The sequence below is a fragment of the Pseudophryne corroboree genome, chromosome 3 (assembly GCF_028390025.1).
Source record: "Pseudophryne corroboree isolate aPseCor3 chromosome 3, aPseCor3.hap2, whole genome shotgun sequence".
NCBI classification, from domain to species: Eukaryota; Metazoa; Chordata; class Amphibia; order Anura; family Myobatrachidae; genus Pseudophryne; species Pseudophryne corroboree.
The window spans coordinates 390,676,132-390,698,648 of NC_086446.1; the positions used below are offsets into that span (position 1 = coordinate 390,676,132).

The following is a 22,517-nucleotide window of genomic DNA, read 5'->3' on the forward strand; positions in this document are numbered from 1 at the left end:
CGGTAAATCCTTTTCTCGAAGTCCATACTGGGATGGTGAATTACAGTGGGGTAAAGATGGGTCCTTTGGAGCTGGTGCACTTTAAATTTCTTCAACCTAGTGTGTGCTGGCTCCTCCCCTCTATGCCCCCTCACATCAGACCAGTCTAGAAAACTGCGCCCAAAGGAGACGGAACATACCTCAAGAGGAGGAAAAACAGAACAGAAGAACAGGAGAAACCAAGCAACATAACTGAACAAGTAGAACAGCAAACAGCGAACGCAATACGCATATGCTGATGCATAACAACCCAAACAATATGCAGAAAATGAAGCGCAGAGGTGGGCGCCCAGTATCCCCTATGGACTTCGAGAAAAGGATTTACCGGTAAGCACCAAAATCCAGTTTTCTCTAGCATCCATAGGGGACGGTGAATGACAGTGGGGACATCCCAGAGCTCCCATTACGGGTGGGAGTGCGCTGAGATCCCTGCAATACCAAACAACCAAACTGAGCGTCCGCCGACGCCAAGGTATCAAAACCATAAAATTTCACAAAAGTGTTGGTACCGGAACCAGGTAGCTGCCCTACACAACTGCAAGGCTGAGATTTCCTGAGCAGCCGCCCAGGAAGAACTCACCGACCTAGTGGAATGGGCGGTAACAGACTGTGGCAAAGGTAAGGACGCAAACAAATAAGCCTGTTGGATAGTGAGTTTTAACCAACTGCTTCGAAGCAGGACACCCAATCATGGTGGCCTCATACAAAATAAAGACAGCATCTGACTTCCGGGTACGAGTCGTTCAGTTGACATAAATGCGCAACGCTCGCACCACATCCAAACTGCGAGGAATGGAAGAATCAGTTACAACCGGAACTACAATAGGTTAATTTATGTGACAGGCCTAGACAACCTTAGGCAAAAACAACCTACGAGTCCTGAGTTCCGCTCAATCTTGGTGCAACACCAGATAAGGAGGTTTGCAGGACAAAGCCCCCAATTCCGAGACTTGCCGCGCTGAAGTGAGAGCCAACAAGGTGACAGTCTTCCATGCCAAATACTTGTTCTCCACCAGGTACAATGGTTCAAACCAGGAAGATTGGAGGAAATCCGACACCAATTGGAGATCCCAAGGGGCCATAGGAGGTACAAAAGGAGGTTGCAAATGCAGCACGCCCTTGAGAAAGGTCTGAACCTCCGGGATCAAGGCCAACCTTTTTTTGGAAAAAAGACAGCCAAGGCAGACACTTGGAACTTAAGAGAGCCCAAACGCAATCCAACATCTACACCCGACTGGAGGAAGCGTAAGAAACAACCCAATTTAAAAATCGCTGGCAGATAACGACTACTATCACACCAAGAGACATACATCTTCCATATCCAATGGTAGTGCCGTGATGCGACATCTTTCCAAGCATGGAGCATAGTCGGGATAACAGCCCCTGGAATGCCCTTCCTGGCTAGAATCTCCCTCTCAACTTCCACTCTATCAAACGTAGCTGCTGTAAGTTTGGATAGACGAATGGGCCTTGCTGAAGAAGATCTTCTCTCAGCGGCAAGGGCCAGCGGTCATCTGCCAACAGGGAGAAGAGATCTGCGTACCAGGCCCGCCGAGGCCAATTTGAGGTGATTAAAAATAAGATTTTAAACCTACCGGTAAATCTTTTTCTCGTAGTCCGTAGAGGATGCTGGGGACTCCGTAAGGACCATGGGGATAGACGGGCTCCGCAGGAGACATGGGCACTTACCGGTAGGTTTAAAATCTTCTTATCTCTTACGTCCTAGAGGATGCTGGGGACTCCGTAAGGACCATGGGGATTATACCAAAGCTCCCAAACGGGCGGGAGAGTGCGGATGACTCTGCAGCACCGATTGAGCAAACAGGAGGTCCTCCTCTGCCAGGGTATCAAACTTATAGAACTTTGCAAAGGAGTTTGAACCCGACCAAGTAGTAGCTCGGCACAGCTGTAGCGCCGAGACCCCTCTGGCAGCCGCCCAAGAAGAGCCCACCTTCCTAGTGGAATGGGCCTTGACCGATTTAGGTAACGGCAATCCCGCCGTAGAATGCGCCTGCTGAATCGTGTTACAGATCCAGCGAGCAATAGTCTACTTTGAAGCAGGGGCACCAATCTTGTTGGTTGCATACATGACAAACAGTGCTTCTGATTTTCTGACTGTAGCCAATCTGGCCACGTAAATTTTCAAAGCCCTGACCACTTCAAGGGACTCAGGATCCTCCAAGTCTCGCGTAGCCACAGGCACCACAATAGTTCATATGAAAGGATAAAAACACTTTTGGCAGGAATTGAGGACGGGTCCACAATTCCGCTCTATCCATATGGAAAACCAGATAGGGGCTTTTATGTGATAAAGCCGCTAATTCCGATACTCGCCTAGCCGAAGCCAAGACTAATAACATGACCACCTTCCAAGTGAGATTTTTCAACTCCACCGTTTTAAGTGGTTCAAACCAGTGTGACTTAATGAAACTTAACACCATGTTAAGGTCCCAACGCGTCACCAGAGGTACAAAAGGAGGCTGTATATGCAGTACTCCCTTCACAAAAGTTTGTACTTCAGGGAGAGAGGCCAATTCCTTTTGAAAGAAAATGGATAAGGCCGAAATCTGAAACTTAATAGATCCTAATTTTAGGCCGAAATTCACTACAGTTTGCAGGAAGTGAAGGAAACGGCCCAGATGGAATTCTTCCGTAGGAGCATTCCTGGCCTCACACCAAGAAACATATTTTCGCCATATACGGTGATAATGTTTAGATGTCATGTCCTTCCTAGCCTTTATTAGCGTAGGAATGACCTCATCCGGAATACCCTTATCCGCTAGGATCCGGCGTTCAACCGCCATGCCGTCTAACGCAGCCGCGGTAAGTCTTGGAATAGACATGGCCCCTGTTGCAACCGGTCCTGTCTTAGAGGAAGAAGCCACTGATCTTCTGTTAGCATTTCCTGCAGATCCAGATACTAGGTCCTTCGTGGCCAATCTGGAACAATGAGGATTGTTCTCATTCCTCTCCCTCCTACCATTCTCAACACCTTGGGTATGAGAGGAAGAGGGGGAAATACATAGACCGACTGGAACACCCACGGTGTCACTAGGGCATCTACAGCTACTGCCTGAGGGTCTCTTGACCTGGTGCAATACCTCTGTAGCTTCTTGTTGAGGCGGGACGCCATCATGTCTATCTGTGGCAGTTCCCACTGACTTGCAATCTGTGCGAAGGCTTCCTAAAGAAGTCCTCTCTTGGATGCAGGTCGTGTTTGCTGAGGAAGTCTGCTTCTCAGTTGTCCACTCCCGGAATTAACTGCTGAAAATGCGCTTACATGATTTTCCGCCCAGCGGAGAATCCTGGTGGCTTCTGCCATTTCCACTCTGCTCTTTGTGCCGCCTTGGTGGTTTACATGAGCCACTGCAGTGATGTTGTCTGGCTGGATCAGAACCGGTAGGTCGCGAAGCAATGTTTCCGCTTGCCGAAGGGCGTTGTATATGGCCCTCAGCTCCAGGATGTTGATTTGAATACAAGTTTTTTTGACTTGACCCAAAGACCTTTGAAGTTTCTTCCCTGTGTGACTGCTCCCCTACCTCGGAGGCTCGCGTCCGTGGCTACTAGAATGCAGTCCTGGATGGCGAACCTGCGACCCTGCAGAAGGTGAGCACTCTGCAGCCGCCATAGGAGAGACACCCTGGCCCTAGGGGACAGGGTGATTAACTGATGCATCTGTAGATGTGATCCGGACCACTTGTTCCGTAGATCCCATTGGAAAGTCCTCGCATGGAACCTGCCGAAGGGAATGGCCCCGAGAGATGCCACCATCTTTCCCAGGAACCGAGTGCAGTGATGCACTGACACCTGTTTTGGCTTTAATAGGTTTTTTACCAGAGTCATTAGTTCCTGGGCCTTCTCTATCGGAAGATAAACCCATTTCTGGTCCGTATTCAGAATCATACCCAAGAAGGGCAGACGAGTCATAGGAACCAACTGTGACTTCGGGATATTGAGAATCCAGCCGAGTTGCTGTGACACCTTCAGCGAAAGTGACACGCTGTTCAACAACTGCTCTTTTGATCTCGCCCTTATTAGGAGATCGTCCAAGTATGGGATAATTGTGACTCCTTGCTTGCGTAGGAGCACCATCATTTCCGCCAATTACCCTGAAATTGGTAATGACAATACTGTACCGTAATTCTCAGGTACGCCTGATGGGGTGGATAAATGGGACATGAAGGTATGCAGCCTTTATGTCTAGATACACCATAAAATCCCCCCCTTTCAGGCTGGCGATGATCGCTCTGAGCGATTCCACCTTGAATTTGAACCTTTTCAAGTATAGGTTCAGAGATTTTAATTTTAAAATCGGTCTGACCGAACCGTCCGGTTTCGGGACTACAGCCAAGGTTGAGTAATATCCCCTCCCTTGTTGAAGGAGGGGAACCTTGAGCACCACCTGTTGGAGATACAATGTGTGAATTGTATTTAATATTATCTCCCTTTCTGGGGGAGAAGCCGGTAGGGCCGATAAAGAAAACCGGCGAGGAGGCACCTCTTCGAATTCCAGCTTGTAACCCTGAGAAACAATTTCTTTTGCCCAGGGATCCACCTGTGAGTGAACTCAGATATGGCTGAAGAGTCGAAGACGTGCTCCCACTGGGGCGGACTCCCTTAGCGGAGCCCCAGCGTCATGCGGTGGATTTAGTAGAGGCAGGGGAGGACTTCTGTTCCTGGGAACTAGCTGTGCCCTGCTCCCTTACCTCTGGTAAGAAAGGACGCTCCTCGTACTTTCTTGTTTTTCTGCGACCGAAAGGACTGCATTTGATAATGTCGTGCTTTCTTAGGCTGTGAGGGAATATAAGGCAAAAGATCAGATTTACCAACTATAGCTGTGGAGACCAGGTCAGAGAGCCCTTCTCCACACAATTCCTTACCCTTGTAAGGTAAAACCTCCATATGCCTCTTTTAGTCGGCATCACCTGTCCATTGCATGTTCCACAGGACACGTCTAGCAGAAATCGACATAGCGTTGACTCTAGAACCCAGTAGACCAATGTCTCTTTGAGCATGTCTTATATATTAGACAGCATCTTTTATATATCCTAGGGTCAATAACATGGTATCCTTATCTAGGGTTTCAATCTCCGCTGATAAGGTATCTGTCCACGCTGCTACAGCGCTATAAACCCCTGCCGACACAATCGCCGGTCTGAGTAGTGTACCAGTATGTGTGTAAATGGACTTCAAAGTACTTTTCTGCATGCTATCTGCAGGATCCCTGAGGGTAGCTGTATCTTGGTATATCAGCGCTACCTTTTGGGTAAACGTGTCAACGCCTTGTCCACCCTAGAGGATTCCCATCGTATCCTGGCCCTAGCAGGGAAAGGATAAGCCATGAGAATTCTTTTGGGAAACTGCAGTTTCTTGTCTGGAGATTCCCGCTCTTTTTCACACAATTCATTTGGTTCATGAGAGGGGGGAAATGTTATCTCCGCTTTCTTCCCCTTAAACATGTGTACCCTCGTGTCAGGGACAGATGGGTCATCAGTGATATGCAAAACATCTTTTATTACAATAATCATATATTGAATATTTTTCTGCCAGTTTTGGCTGTAACTTTGCATCATCGTAGTCGACACTGGAGTCAGACTCCGTGTCGGTATCAGTGTCTATTATTTTGGATAGTGGGCGTTTTGAGACCCTGAAGGTCCCTGCGACATAGGGACAGACATGGGTAGATTCCCTGTCTGTTCTCTAATCTTTTGTGCAATAAATTTACCTCAGCACTTAATTCCACATATCCAGTCAGGTGTCGGCGTTGTCGACGGAGACACCACACACACACACACACACACATTTGCTCCATCTCCTCCTTAGAAGAGCCTTTTACCTCAGACATGTCGACACACACGTACCGACACCACACACTCAGGGAATCCTCTTATCTGAAGACAGTTCCCCGACAGGGCCCTTTGGAGAGACAGAGAGAGAGTATGCCAGCACACACCCAGCGCTAATACCCCAGGAAAAACACACAATGTGTTTACCCAGTAGCGCTGTAATACTATTATTTGCTGCCAATTATGTGCCCCCCCCTCTTCTCTGAAACCCCCTTTCACCGTGGATAAGCAGGGGAGAGTCCGGGGAGCTTCCTCTCAGCTGTGCTGTGGAGAAAATGGCGCTGGTGAGTGCTGAGGGAGAAGCCCCGCCCCCTCGGCGGCGGGCTTCTGTCTCGCTTAAATATAATAAAAACTGGCGGGGGCTCTTTATATATACAGTGCCTAGCTGTATATATATCTCTTTTGCCAGAAATTAGGTTTATATTGCTGCCCAGGGCGCCCCCCCCTGCGCCCTGCACCCTTACAGTGACTGCCGTGTGTGAGGTGTGTGGGAGCAATGGCGCACAGCTGCACTGCTGTGCATTACCTCAGTGAAGATCATGAAGTCTTCTGCCGCCTCTGAAGTCTTCTTTTTCTTCTCATACTCACCCGGCTTCTATCTTCCGGCTCTGTGAGGACGACGGCGGCGCGGCTCCGGGACGAACTCCAGGGTGAGACCTGTGTTCTGACTCCCTCTGGAGCTAATGGTGTCCAGTAGCCTAAGAAGCAGAGCCTTGAAACTCACAGAAGTAGGTCTGCTTCTCTCCCCTCAGTCCCTCGATGCAGGGAGTCTGTTGCCAGCAGGCTCCCTGAAAATAAAAAACCTAACAAATATACTTTCTGTCAGGAAGCTCAGGAGAGCTCCCTGAAGTGAACCCATCTCCTCTGGGCACAGTATCAAACTGAGGTCTGGAGGAGGGGCATAGAGGGAGGAGCCAGTGCACACCAGATCTAAAGCCTTTCTTAAAGTGCCCATGTCTCCTTCGGAGCCCGTCTATCCCCATGGTCCTTACGGAGTCCCCAGCATCCTCTAGGACGTAAGAGAAATCGCCTTAACCCTCTCCCTCATTATTATCTTTAAGATTTGTGGCAGTAGAGGGAATGGAGGAAACAGATAGACTGTCTGCAAGGTCCAGGGTGTTGTCAACGCTTCCACAGCCGTCGTCTGTGGGTCCCTTGTCCTTGAGCAGTAACACTGAAGCTGCATGTTGTGTCGAGATGCCATCAGATCTATCTGAGGCCAACCCATCGGGATACTATCTGACGGAAGACCTGAGGGTGGAGACCCCATTTTCTCAGGTGGAGATCTTGCAGGCTGAGGAAATCTGCCTCCCAGTTGTCCACTCTCAGAATGAATATGGCAGACAGTGCCGTGGCATGTCTTTCTGCCCAAAGGAGGATCTTGGTAACCTCTCTCATAGCCGTCCTGCTTTTGGTTCCGCCCTCTCGATTGATGTAGGTCACCGCCGTGGCATTGTCGGAATGTACTTGAATGGCATGATTTTGTAACAGGTGGAAAGCCTGAAGAAGGGTGCTGCAAATCGCTCTTAGTTCCAAGATGTTTATGGGGAGGATGGTTTCGTGTGGTAACCACTTTCCCTGAAACGGAGCCCCCTGGGTCACTGCTCCCCAGCCCCGGAGACTCGCATCTGTGGTTAACAACGTCCAAGTGTGTGTTCCGAAGACTCAACCCTCCACAAGATGGGAGGTCTGTAACCACCACAGAAGGGATATCCTTGTCTGTGGTGACAGACGGCACAGGTGGTGCATGTGGAGATGGGAACCTGATCATTGGTCTAAAAGATCCAACTGGAAGGTTCGTGAATGAAACCAGCTGTACTGTATTGCGTCGTAGGAGGCAACCATCTTTCCTAGCAGACGGATACACAGTTGGACTGAGACCAGGCACAGCTTCAAAACGGACCTCACAATCGCTTGAATGGCTGCTGCTTTGTCCAGTGGAAGGAACACCTTCTGAGACACCGTGTCCAGAATCATACCCAGAAACTGAAGTCTCTGAGTAGGTTTCTAAGTGGGACTTCTGGAGAATGAGAATCCAGCCGTGAAGAGTCAGTAGTTGTTTTGTGAGACCGATGCTGTGAAGGTGGTGGCCCCTGGAAGGTGCCTTTATGAGCAAGTCGTCCAGGTATGAAACTATGTTCACTCTCTGCATACGGAGCAGCAGCATCATCTCCCCCATGACCTTTGTAAACACCCTTGGTGCCGACAAAAGACCGAAAGTCAAAGCTTGGAAATGATAGTGTTCTTCCTTGAGTGCAAACCTTAGAATGACTGATGAGGCGCCCATATGGGAATGTTGAGGTAGGCATCCTTTATATACGAGGATACTAGGAATTCCCTTTCCTCTAGACCTGTGATGACAGCATGCAGAGACTCCATCTTGAATCTGAAAGTCCTGAGATATGGATTGAGGGATTTCAGGTTCAGAATGGGTCTGACCGAACCACCTGGTTTTGGTACTACAAACAGGTTTGTAGCCTTTGCTCCTCTGATGAACGGGAACCGGGATAATAAGAAGTCTGTTGATGGCCTCCCTCAGGGTTTACAGCTTTTCTGATAAAACTGGTAAACCTGAAATGAAAAACCTGTAAGGCGGGGTCAGTTCAAATTCTATTTTGTAGCCCTAGGAGATCAGGCCCTTGACCCAAGCATCTTAGCAGGATTCTTTCCAAACCTGACTGAAATGTTTGAGACGTGCTCCTACCTTGAGATCCCCCAGGTGCAGAAGGAGAGTGTCATGCTGTAGGCTTTGTGACAGCAGTAGCACTATTCTGCTCCTGCCGAATGGCAACTGCTGCTTTAAGGCAGCGGCCTCTGGAACCACGTACTGCGTTTGAGGCCCCTCTGGCTCTGCCTCTAAACCTGGTAGAATGAAATTAATCAGCTCTGTTAGGGGCTGGCGGCAGGTTATGAGGCTCCAGCGCCAGCCCTCCATTCGGCTGCGCTGAGCGATTCCCCCAGGACCGATGTCCTGGTAACTGGGTACTGGTTAAACTGGTCAGATGGGAAAGGGCACAGAGGGGAGGAGCCAGCACACACTAGGTTGAAGAAATGTAAAATGCACCGGCTCCAATGGACCCATCTATACCCCACTGTAATTCCCCATTCCAGTATCCCCTATGGATGCTAGAGAAATCATGTTGTTTCCCTATTATATATAAATGTCACAAAACAATAGGAAACCTCTTTGTGGACGTATGTGTATTCACACTCACCAACAGGAGTATTGTGGGGAACACGTTCCAGTTCTTGGACAATGTTTATATCCAACAGCTCAAAAGACAGCAAATCCTAAACAACAAAGGAGAGTTACATTGATGTAAACAAAGTAACATGACAGTAATGGGAAATGAGGACATATGCAGCGAATAATAAAGCTATCCAATAATAAGAATGTAGCATTAATTTTGAGTTTATTATGAGTAAGGTAACAATTATTTATTTATTAGCAGTTTCTTATATAGCGCAGCATATTCCGTTGCGCTTTACAATTAGAACAACAGTTATAGAACAAAACTGGGCAAAGACTGACATAGACGTAGGAAGGCTCTGCTCGCAAGCTTACAATCTACAGGGAAACAGGCATTGATACACAAGGATAGATGCTACCTGCTGCATAATGATTCACCAGATTGCTAGGTTCTTAATGGGTTGTATGATATGATCACCCAGCAATGTTGGAAGACAAAATGTGAGGTTATGTGGACTGTACAGAGAGGATGTAACTGGATAGGGAAGCATTGAAGGTTATGTGGGTGGGTCTGGAATTTGGTAGGCTTGTCTGAAGAGATGAGTTTTCAGGGAACGTTTAAAGGTTTGGAGACTAGAGGAGAGTCTTATTGTGCATGGGAGGGCATTCCACAGAGTGGGTGAAGCCGGGTAAAGTCCTGTAATTTAGAGTGGGAACAGGTAATACATGTGGATGAGAGAAGCAGATCGGAGAGGTCGGGTAGGAAGATATTTTGAGATGAGTGAGGAGATGTATGATGGTGCAGTTTGGTTAATAGCCTTGTATGTAAGTAAAAGTATTTTATATTTAACACGGTAGAATACCGGTAACCAATGGAGGGACTGACAGAGCGGATCAGCAGATGAAGAACGTCTAGCGGGAAGATTAGCCTTGCAGCTGCATTCAAAATGGATTGTAGAGGTGAGAGCCTATGTTTGGGAAGACCAGTAAGGAGACTATTACAATAATCAATGCGGGAGATAAGTGCATGGATTAGAGTTTTTGCAGTGTCTTGTGTAAGATAAGGGCATAATTTGGATATGCTTTTAAGGTGCATGTAACATGATTTAGAGACAGATTGAATGTGTGGAACAAAGGACAGTTCAGATTCAAGGGTGACACCTAGGCAGCGAGCTTGTGGGGTAGGGTGGATAGCCGCATTGTCAACAGTTATGGAGACATCAGGTTGGTAACTACTCTTGGCTGGTGGGAAAATAATTAATTCTGTTTTGGAAATGTTGAGTTTGAGGTGGCGAGATGACATCCAAGATGAAATGGCAGACAGGCATATTACTGCAGTGTTTGCTGCTTTATTTACTTCATATAATACACATGACGTAAATATACATACTGTGTATATGTATAAAAAGACATTTCAAGAGGACAGCACTTTGTGATCATTAGACATAAATTGTGTATAATAAGCAATAATACACTCACTGCTGTTATTTATTACAGATATTAGAAGGCATCTCAGAATTTGGTAGCTTGTCACATAACTCATTGGTGAGTTTCACAAGAGGGTGGTATAAAAAGTCAACATACACCGTGTCAGAATGTCTAAAATATATTTTCCATAGACTTGACAATCTCTCCCTCTCATCAGGCACTGTCCCTTCTGACTTCAAGCATGCCCTTTTCTCCCCTATTCTTAAAAAACCTACCCTTGATCCAAACACTCTCCAACTATCGACCCATCTCTCTCCTCCCTTTTGCCTCCAAACTCTTTGAGCGTATTGTCTATAACCGCCTCACTGCCTTTCTTTCCTCTCACTCACTGCTTGAACCATTCCAGTCTGGTTTCCGTTCTCTCCACTCCACTGAAACTACCCTCACAAAAGTCTGCAATGACCTTCATGCAGCCAAATCTAAGGGCCACTACTCTCTGCTTATTCTTCTTGACTTCTCTGCTGCTTTTGACACTGTGGACCACTCTCTCCTTCTGCAAATCCTTCACTCTCTTGGTCTGCGTGATACTGCCCTCTCCTGGCTGTCCTACCTCTCTGACCGTTCCTTCTCTGTCTTCTCTCATGATGCTACCTCCCCTCCACTTCCACTAACTGTTGGTGTCCACCAAGGCTCTGTTCGTGGTAGTCTCCTTTTCTCTCTCTATACGTCCTCTTTAGGTGAACTCATTAGTTCTTTTAACTTCCAATACCACCTCTATGCTGATGACACTCAAATCTACCTTTCCTCCCCTGAGCTTTCCACGGCTCTCCTCACTTGAACCTCCAACTGTCTTTCTGGTGGCTCTTCCTGGATGTCCCAGCGCTTTCTTAAACTCAACATGTCTAAAGGTGGGTACACACTGATAGATATATCTGCAGATCAATTGATCGGCAGATATATCTATGGATGGATTGGCAGTGTGCTGTGCATACACACTGCCCGATCAGTCGGGGACTGACCTCATGAACTGGGGGGCGTGTACACGCGCCCGCCCAGTTCAGCTGTCAATCCCTGCCAGCCGCCGCAGCATGTGTACGGGCGGTCGGCCGACCGCCCCGTACACACACAGCGACGCGCCAATATATCGTTAAATATATTGCCCGTCGGCTGTGCTGCGCGGCCGATGCGATACGTCTGTGAACGACGGAGTTCACAGACGTATCGGCCGTACACACTGGCCGACGGTCCCGCGATATATCGGCCGTTCAAGAGAACGGCCGTTATATCGACCAGTGTGTACGGGCCTTAAGGCTGGGTACACACTGGCAGATATATTGGCCAATCAGTTGGTTGTCCAATATATCTTTTGCTGATATGCAGGTGTGTACAAGCAATATGTCTGTGAAAGACGTCTTTCACAGATATATTGCATCTGCTGTGCAACACAGCAGATGACCAATATATCTGCAGATATATTAGTGTATCTTTCGGTGTGTATGAATAATCCCCATCTGCATATATAGCTGCAGATAGATTGAACAGCAGATATATCTTTAAGATATATTGGCGCATCTTTCTGTGTGTATGAACAACCACCATCTGCAGATATATCTGCAGATCGATTGAACTGCAGATATATTTGCCAGTGTGTACCCAGCTTAAGACTGAGCTGATCATCTCCCACCCTCCCGCACAACCTAACCTTCCACAATCTCATTATCCATTGATGGCACGACTATCTCCTCTAGCCCCCAAGTACGCTGTCTTGGCGTAATCCTGGACTCCTCCCTCTCCTTCAAACCCCACATTCAGCACCTCCCACAAACCTGTCATTTTCATCTCAAAAACATTTCCAGGATCAGACCTTTTATCACCCAGGATGCCACTAAGATCATTATTCACTCACTGATTATTTCTAGACTGGACTACTGTAATCTCCTCCTAACTGGCCTCCCTGTCAATTACCGCTCTCCTCTCCCATCTATCCTCAATGCTGCAGCCCGGCTCATCTTCCTCACCAAACGCACTACATCCACCTCCCCTCTCCTATAAGCCCTTCACTGGCTTCCCTTCCCTTTCAGAATCCAATTCAAACTTCTCACACTCACTTACAAGCACTCACCCACTCATCTCCCATTTGCATCTCTGACCTTATCTCCCTTTATTCTCCACCTCTCTACAAAACTTCAAATGGGCTCTTAAGACCCACTTCTTTACCAAACCCAGCCAAATCTCATCCTACCCCTCTGTTCCACGCTCTCTATGTACCCCATCTGTGTCACCCCTGTCTACCCCTCCCCTTAGAATGTAAGGTCTCACAAGTAGGGCCCTCTTTCCTCATGTGCTTATCCTTTTCTTACTTTAATAATCCTCAACTGCCCAAATCCCGCAGTTTTATGGCCACCTTGGAACTTATCTCTATGTTGTTTACTGGTGTAGATATGCTTAGTTATCCTGTACTTGTCCTATATTGTCTTCAACTGTAAATCACTGTTTTCCTGTTTTGATTATGTGCATATGTACTCTGTAATTGGGCGCTGCGGAACCCTTGTGGCACCATATAAATAAAGGATAATAATAATTTATTTATTATTTATTACCAGTTATTTATATAGCGCACACATATTCCGCAGCGCTTTACAGAGAATATTTGCCCATTCACATCAGTCCCTGCCCCAGTAGAGCTTACAATCTATATTCCCTATCACATGTACACACAGACACATTCACACTAGGGTTAATTTTGTTGAGAGCCAATTAACCTACCAGTATATTTTTGGATTGTGGGAGGAAACCGGAGTACCCGGAGGAAACCCACGCAAGTACGGGGAGAATATACAAACTCCACACAGTTAGGGCCATGGTGGGAATCGAACCCATGACCTCAGTGCTGCGAGGCAGTAATGCTAACCATTACAAATAATAATAACAACAACTTGTAAACAAACCCTAACTGCAGCCTAAACCGAACAGCGGCTGGCGACATCTTGGATGTTGGCATTATGTCAGTTTTGATATTGTGAATGTTGAATGTAGACATACCTATATCCTTTAGAAAAGGGAGTATATTATCCCATATATAAAATGATTTAAGCAACATTACACATGATCTTTGCATTCCTTTAATGCAAAAGGACTAGTAGAGTCTTATTATAGCTAGTTTGTGAGGGTGCTTCTGCCCGCAGATCAGTGATGACAATACAGCACATTTCTCACTGTTCACACAAGGCAGAACATGTATTTACTATAGCATGTATTTGGTGTTTGATAGGAATGATACCCATATATAACTACATAATGCAATTTCTATTGCAGGCGGGATCTCCACATAGACACATTATCTTGGCCCTGACATAATCTACGGAGAAGCAGAATATAAAAAGATACCCCAAAACAACTTTGAACTGAAATGTCCTTTATATGAGAGAGCAATGCCTGTTATATCCTTACCTGAGCAGTAAGAAGATCAACAGATGGGATGTACAGCTCTCTGTCAGCGTGTGCGCTACCCATGTGACTGGAAGCTGTGGAGGCAGTCTCTTTATCTGGACATCCTTCAAGTTGCTGAGTCATATGAACACTGGTGTCTTCCTACACATTGGAAAGTTTAAATCTTTATGAATAGTGAACAAAACCATATGGCTATAAATCCCCAATTAAATCACAGTATTGTACTCATGTGGGCAACAAAACCTCCATAAAATCACAATGCACATGGATACATGCATGTGTACTGCTGCCCCACACTTGCCTCTTCCTGGTCTTTTTGGTTGTTTATTTTGATGGAAGACACATCCTTTTCCAGATTTTCAAGGTGGTCGGCACAAGGAAGAGAGTCCACAATGATACTGCACCAGACCCGGGGCCCAAACTGCTCTCCCTTGTGTGCGAGACGCCAGTGAGAGGTGTAGGTTCCCTCCAGTGCAGGGGCTATGAATTCTACAGACAGGACGCCCACTTGGCCAGGAAGCAAGGAGGGGACTGGGGCATCTTTCCGAGATGAGGATGCTAGGGTCAGATTTCCCCACATGAAGTTTAACTGGAGAAGGTGAGCAAGTTATATGATTAACACCTGAGTAGGAGTATAGTCTTATACTAACTAGTGTCCAAAATAAACTATATCATTTATAACCACTAAATACAATTAAAACATTAACATTTAATGTGTATTCAATTTATAAAATAAACCTTTCAGTAAAACCAAAACTTAGCAAATGGACAGGTTCTGTACTATGACCATCATTAGAAAGCACTTTCTACAATTTCCATTTACAGCAGTTTTAGGGGAGTATCGGGAGATTGTTTATTATTATTTTTATTTATTACCAGTTATTTATATAGCGCACACATATTCTGCAGCGCTTTAGAGAGAAAATATTTGGCCATTCAGTCCCTGCCCCAGTGGAGCTTACACTCTATATTCCCTACCACATGTACACACACACATTCACACTAGGGTTCATTTTGTTGGGATCCAATTAACCTACCAGTACATTTTTGGATTGTGGGAGGAAACCGGAGTGGGAATGGGATTGCAGGATGAAGCTGGAGTTGGCACTTAAGCTGGGTACACACCTGCACACTGTCAGGACGATTAGCCGTTTCGTAATGACAAATCATCTACATTGTGCACTGCATGATTGCGCACTACCGCAGGTCATTAGCGACATCTTCCGCTGCAAGGCTGACAGAAGATATCGCTAGCGACCCAGTGCAGTGTAAATAAAGAGGAACGTTCCATCCTACATATGTGTACAGCCACTCTCCACTGGTCCGGGCCAAAAGGGAATTTGGCCCGGCCATCGTGATGAATGGCCATTGCTCTACTGTGTAGCTGGCTTTAAACTAAAGTGTAGCTTTAAAACTAAGCTCCTCTCCCCTGCAGTACAGAGTCCGGGAATGAGTAGCAGTAATCCAGTCAAACTGTTAGAACAATAAAAAAAAAACAGTAGGGAAAAGATGTTCAAACAAAACCCTGCACGACGTGAAGGAGGGAATGAGTGTCCTCCAGCCTGATTAAGAGAAAAGGATTCACCGGTAAGTGACCAAAAATCGACACTGGACCACGGGACGTTCAACAGCTGACCCCAGGGGAGGGAACACGTAGGCTGTCTCACCGGAGAACTGCATGCCCACAACTGGCGTGCCCGAGGTAAAAACATGAAACCTGTAATAACAAGCAAATGTGTGGACAGCGGACCCGGTGGCTGCATAACAGATCTGTTCTGCCGAAGCCTGGCCAACCATGTTTATGTGCATCATAAAGAGCAAGCAGAGAATCTGTGCTGCGGACAGAAGGCTTGTCCAAGTAAATCAGCAGAGCTTGGACTACATCTAGCCGTGCCAGATCATATCAGACTCGGGAAGTTGCTGAAGGAGAAAGAACTGGAGAGACAATTTCCTGGTTCAAGTGGAAAGCCGAAACAACTTTTGGATGGAATGTAGGAACCGCACAGAAAACCACTTTATCATTATGGAATACAAGAAAAGACAGCTTGCAAGACAAAGGCCCCAACTCGGAAACACACTGAGCTAAGGCAATATAGTCATAAGAAAGACCAGCCTCCAAGCTGAATCTAATTAATTAAGAGCAGATAGGATCAGATTAAGATCCCACAGTACTACCAAAGGTCGAAGCAGTGGTTGAATACACACCACACCCTATAAAAACGTTTGAACCTCTGGAAGAAGGTACAAATGACACTGGAATTAAATTAACAGGGCCAAAATCTGTACTTTAAAATAACAAAGTTTTAAACAAGCCTCCATACTCCCCTGAAAAAAGGTAAATAAATAAGAGTGGCAAAACTTTGACATATGAACCCTTCTCAGTTGACACCACAATGTAATGTTTCTGTACTTTGGGCCTAATTCAGCTTGGAACACAGGTGCAGCAGCGTTCGCATGCTGATGCCCTGTGCAGTGTGCGCACACGCAGAAGCCACACTGCATGTACACACACTGAGTTTCGATGACATCTCAGGTCTGCGAACGCCTCTGTCTGATTGACAGGCAGAGGCGTTCGTGGGGCGGGAGGGGGTGTCATGATGGCGTTTAAGTGGCATTGCGGGAGCGCGGTCCAGACAACACAGGTGTCCAGACTGTTTGCGGGGCGGGCCACGGCACTGCGTGACGTTACACGCAGCCGTTGTGACTTGAAACTTGGCGGGTAGCCATCTGCCTTAGCAGCTAGGCTGTGTGGGCAGAGGGATACCCTAAACATGCAACTTCATTGCCGTCGTGCAATGCTTTTGCATGTGAGCGGGAGTAGCGGTTTGCTGGATCCGGCATTTGTGGGGCGTCCCCCCGCATGTCAGTGTAATGGATCGTACATGTTTGATTTCTCGCACATCTACGATCCATGCTGAATTAGGCCCTTTGTGGTAACTGAGTAACAAAACAGATTCCCGGGCTCTCAGCATAGTACGGACTAACGAGGGAGAAAAACCTTTCAAAAGCTTGGACTCATAAGACAGGCTGTTAAAGGCAACCGAGGAGCTCCTCGGGTATAAACAGACCTTGATGCAGCAGGTCTGATCGAAGTGGAAGACATCACCTGGGACCAACCGACATTTTGAGAATGTCGGCATACCATGTCCTGTGTGACCAGTCTGGAGCCACTAGTATTACTGTCACCCGTTGAACCTTGAGAAGCTTGAGTACCCGAGGCAACACTGGGGTCGGTGGAAACAGATACAATAGATGAAAATCCCACGGAACTTTAATGGCATGTTGTATCGAGAGGCCATGAGATCCATTTGCAGAAGGCCCCACTTCTGAACTAACTGTTGGAAGACCTCTAGATCAAAAGACCACTCCCCCAGGGAGAAATGTGGATCTACTAAGGAAATCTGCTTCCTAATTTTGTAATCCCGGTATGAACACCGCTTAGATTGCCAGAACAAAAGGTTTGTGACTTGGAAAGGATTTAGGCTGCCTCTGTCATCACTGCTCTGTTCTTTGAGCCTACCTGATGATTTATATATGCCAAAGCCATGGTGTTGTCCAAATGAATATGAACTGGATGGCCGGCCAGGATGAACTGTGCCTCAAAGAGAGCTAGAAAATAGGATTTTGGTACTTACCAGGTAAATCCTTTTCTTTGAATCCATAGGGGGCACTGGAGTACTCTTGGGATATGGACGGCTTCCGCAGGAACAAGGCACTGAATATTTAAATTCAGAACTCTCCTCCCCTCCATATCCCAGAGTACCTCAGTGTTTTTAACTGAGCCGAACAGGAGTTATAGAGAGGTTGACAATGGAGAATTACATATAACATAACGGACAACAATAAAGTTGACACATAACGTGACTGACAACTATAACCGATAGAACTTGAAACACTGAACCAGTCAGTGAGAATGCGTTACCGTAAGATCCACTGAACGTACCACGAACCAGGTAAAACTGCTCTGGGTGGGCGTCCAGTGCCCCCTATGGATTCAAAGAAAAGGATTTACCTGGTAAGTACCAAAATCCTATTTTCTTTTTCATCCACTAGGGGTCACTGGAGTACTCTTGGGACGTACCAAAGCTTCCCCCGTGGGCGGGAGAGCAGGTTGGCACCTGTAACACTAGGCGGCCAAAGCTAGATGCTGATGCCGCAAACGTATGAAACTTGTAAAAGCGCACAAATGTGTGCACTGATGACCATGTAGCCGCACGGCAAAGCTGCGTCGTGGAAGCCCCACGACCAGCTGCCCACGAAGTTCCCACAGAACGTGTGGAATGAGCTGTTACTGATGTAGGCGGCTGTAACCTAGCATGAAGGTAAGCCTGACGTATGGTCAGTTTAATCCATCTGGATAAGGTCTGCTTAGAAGCTGGCCAACCTATCTTGGCAGCATCATAGAGAACAAACAACGTATCCATCTTACGAACTGTAGATGTTCGGGATACATAAACGCGTAATGCGCGTACCACATCCATGGTTCCAGAATTTCCTGTCAACACAGGAACTACTATTGGTTGATTGATGTGAAAAGATGACACTACCTTTGGTAAGAAAGCGGGATTCGTCCAAAGTTCCGCTCTGTCATCATGAAACACCAAATACGGTGGCTTGCATGACAAGGCACCCAAATCTGAAACACGCCTTGCCGAAGCTAAGGCTAGTAGAAAATAGGATTTTGGTACTTACCAGGTAAATCCTTTTCTTTGAATCCATAGGGGGCACTGGAGTACTCTTGGGATATGGACGGCTTCCGCAGGAACAGGGCACTGAATATTCAAATTCAGTAACACTCCTCCCCTCCATACTCCCAGAGTACCTCAGTGTTTTTTACTGAGCCGAATAGGAGCGATAGAGAGGTTGACAATGGAGAATTAACTATAACATGACGGACAACCATAAAGTTGACACATAACGTAACTGACAACGAAACAGTTGACACCATAACCGATAGAACTAGAAAATTTGAACTAGTCGGTGAAAATGTGTTACCATAAGATCCCCTGAGCTTACCACAAACCAGGTAAAACTGCTCTGGGTGGGCGTCCAGTGCCCCCTATTGATTCAAAGAAAAGGATTTACCTGGTAAGTACCAAAATCCTATTTTCTTTTTCATCCACTAGGGGTCACTGGAGTACTCTTGGGACGTACCAAAGCTTCCCCCGTGGGCGGGAGAGCTGTTTGACACCTGTAACACTAGGCGGCCAAAGCTAGATGCTGATGCCGCAAAACGTATCAAACTTGTAAAATCGCACAAACGTGTGCAATGAAGACCATGTAGCCGCACGGCAAAGCTGCGTCGTATAAGCTCCACGACCAGCTGCCCATGAAGTTCCCACAGAACTTGTGGAATGAGCTGTTACTGATGTATGCGGCTGTAACCTAGCATTAAGGTAAGCCTGACGTATAGTCAGTTTTATCCATCTGGATAAGGTCTGCTTAGAAACTGGCCAACCCATCTTGGCAGCATCATAGAAAACAAACAACGTATCCGTCTTACGAACTGTAGACGTTCGGGATACATAAACGCGTAATGCGCGTACCACATCCAGAGTTCCAGAATGTGCTGTTAACACAGGAACTACTATTGGTTGATTGATGTGAAAAGATGACACTACCTTTGGTAAGAAAGCGGGATTCGTCCGAAGTTCCGCTCTGTCATCATGAAACACCAAATACGGTGGCTTGCATGACAAGGAACCCAAATCTGAAACACGCCTTGCCGAAGCGAAGGCTAGAAGAAAAATTGTTTTCCAAGTGAGAAACTTAATATCCACTTGCTGTAAGGGTTCAAAATATGAAGACTGTAAGAAATCTAAAACCAGATTCAAGTCCCATGGCGCTGTAGGTGGAATGAATGTAGGCTGTACTCTGAGGACACCTTGTAGAAAAGTGTGTACCGACGGCAATAGAGCCAATCGTCTTTGAAAATAAATTGACAACGCAGATACCTACACCTTTAGTGTAGATAAACGCAGTCCTCCATCTAACCCCGTCTGTAGAAATAACAAAAGACGGGATAACTTGAAAGATGTCGGAAACTTCCGAGCTTCACCCCAACCTATACAGGCACGCCAAATTCTGTAATAATGAGCTGCCGTAACCGGCTTCCTAGCTCGTAACATGATTGGTATAACCGATACTGTAATGCCCTCTCTTCTTAAGAGGGCGGTCTCAACAGCCACCCCGTCAAACGCAGCCGCGCTAAATCGGGGTAAAAGAACGGACCCTGTTGTAACAGGTCTGGACGTAGTAGGAGCGGCCAAGGATCGTCTGCGAGTAGTCCGCGGCGATCCGAGAACCAAGCTCTCCGAGACCAATGAGGCACCACTAGTATGACTGTGACGGACTCTCTTTTGATCCGTTTTAGCAACTGAGAGAGCAGCCGAAACGGTAGAAACAGATACACGAGGCTGTACGGCCACGCGATTGTGAGAGCATCCACCGCCACTGCCCTTGGATATCTCGTTCTGGACACATACTGGGGCGTTTGGTAATTATGGCGAGATGCCATCAGGTCCACCTGAGGGTAACCCCACCTGTGGACCAAGATTTGAAACACCTCTGGATTCAATGCCCATTCTGCTGGATGAAAATCCCGACGGCTGAGATAATCCACCTCCCAGTTGTCCACTCCCGGAATGAACCCTGCCGACAATATCACCTGGTGGTATTCTGGCCAATTGAGGATTCCAGCTACTTCCCGCATTGCCATGCGGCTTCTCGTTCCTCCTTGGTTGTTGATGTATGCGACTGCCGTCGCGTTGTCTGACTGCACTTGGACAGTCTGAGAGGGAAGCATGTGCACTGCTTGTCGTAGTGCATTGTAAATTGCGCGGAGTTCCAGGACATTTATAGACAGCAATCTGTCGTGATCCGCCCAGAGACCCTGTCGCTGACAATTTTCAACTACAGCTCCCCAACCTCTGAGACTCACGATCGCCGTTAGAATTATTCAATTCCAGCCGCCGCCTGCGGTTAAATTGTGTACCTTGAGCCCCAGAGTAGAGACACCCTCGCCCTTGCCGACAACCTCACCCTGTGGGGAATTTGCAGATGCGAGGCCGACCACTGTGCGAGCACATGCTGTTGAAATGGACGCGAGTGAAATCTTCCGAACTGAAGCGCTTCGAAAGCCACCACCATTGTTCCTAATAGGCGAATACACAAATGTACCGAGAGTGTGCGTGGCTTGAGCACTAATTGTACCAGATGGCGAATAATCTGTACTTTCTGTTGTAGTAGGTAAATTCTTTGATTTACCGTATCGAGAATCATACCTAGGAATTGAAGTCGTTGAGACGGAATCGGATGTGATTTCTTGAAGTTGACAATCCAACCGTGCTGAACTAGTACATCGTACGTTAGCAACGCATGTTGGAGGAGCATCTGTTGAGAGGAAGCTTTGATGAGCAGATCGTCCAAGTACGGAACTATTATCACTCCCAGGGATCTGAGATGAGCTATCATCACAGACATCACTTTGGTGAATACCCGAGGCGCTGACGAGAGGCCAAACGGTAGAGCCTGAAACTGGTAATGGTTCTGCCGTATTGCAAACCGCAAGAACCTCTCATGAGGTGGCCAAATCGGAATGTGTAAGTATGCATCCTTGAGATCCAGCGCAATCATGAATTCCTGTGGCTCTAAACCTGCAATTACTGACCGCAGAGATTCCTTCTTGACCTTGTTGGTGTACAGGGACCGGAATCAAAACTGCCGACTCCAGCAGAGACTGAATGGCAATTTGCAGAACCGCTCTCTTGTCGTCCGACACAGGCAGTCCTGTCTTGAAAAACCGCAGTGGCGGGAGACAGTCGAACTCTATTTTGTAACCTTTTAACACTAAATTGCGGATCCACCCATCTGTGGACGTCTGTAACCACGCCAAATGGAACGTCTGAAGGCGTGCTCCCACAATTGGAGATCCAAGATGGGCTGGGAGTCCGTCATGCCACTGGCTTGTCGGTGACCTTAGCGTCTTGACGACTGGTGTTGGTTTGTTGGAAACCACGCCCTCGACCTCGTCTACCGGGCGTGGCTGGTCCTCTACCACGGCCTCGAAAGGGCTGAGGCCGAAAGGATTTGAACGCCGGGCCCGAGTATTTCCGTCTAGGTACCGTTGGAGGCAATGATAAGAAAACAGACTTTCCTCCCGTGGCCTCAGAAATCCATTTGTCCAATTCAGGACCAAACAACTTCTCGCCACCGTAAGGTAACGCCTCTATACCTCTTTTGACCTCCGCCTCCGCTTGCCAAGAGCGCAGCCAGAGTGCTCGTCGTGCTGTAACTAGCGACGATGAAAGGCGAGAAGTGAGCTGACAGACGTCAGTAGAAGCTGTACATAGATAATCAGCAGTTTCCCAGATTTGATCAGCGAGAAGTATAAGGTGATCGTCACGTAGGGCAGACTTGAGTTCTGTTATCCATACCATTAGCGCCTTAGTTACCCAAATGCCAACCAACCCAGGTCTAAGCAACACACCTGCTGCTATATACATGGACTTTAGCATAGCTTCTAATTTACGGTCTGAAGGGTCTTTAAGCGTAGTAGCCGTTGG

The 22,517-nt window shown here is 47.1% G+C and overlaps 1 protein-coding gene and 1 long non-coding RNA gene across 5 annotated transcripts in view; one reads left to right on the plus strand and one right to left on the minus strand.

Annotated features, from left to right (window-relative positions):
• Positions 1 to 22,517, minus strand: part of NBR1 (NBR1 autophagy cargo receptor) — a 159,048-nt gene that overhangs the window by 43,221 nt on the left and 93,310 nt on the right. For 3 of the 4 annotated variants that reach the window (XM_063960067.1, XM_063960069.1, XM_063960066.1), the window contains 3 exons: positions 14,255 to 14,542; positions 13,954 to 14,094; positions 9,101 to 9,176 (listed from right to left, as the gene is read on the minus strand). In XM_063960067.1, the coding sequence (XP_063816137.1) occupies positions 9,101 to 9,176; positions 13,954 to 14,094; positions 14,255 to 14,542 (505 nt within the window). The remainder of the gene's footprint in view (positions 1 to 9,100; positions 9,177 to 13,953; positions 14,095 to 14,254; positions 14,543 to 22,517) is intronic. The other variant, XM_063960068.1, reaches the window with a different exon arrangement.
• On the plus strand, positions 9,938 to 13,959 carry LOC135055702 (uncharacterized). Its single transcript, XR_010243795.1, has 3 exons — positions 9,938 to 10,035; positions 10,573 to 10,620; positions 13,819 to 13,959. It is a non-coding gene; the product is annotated as an uncharacterized LOC135055702 (long non-coding RNA).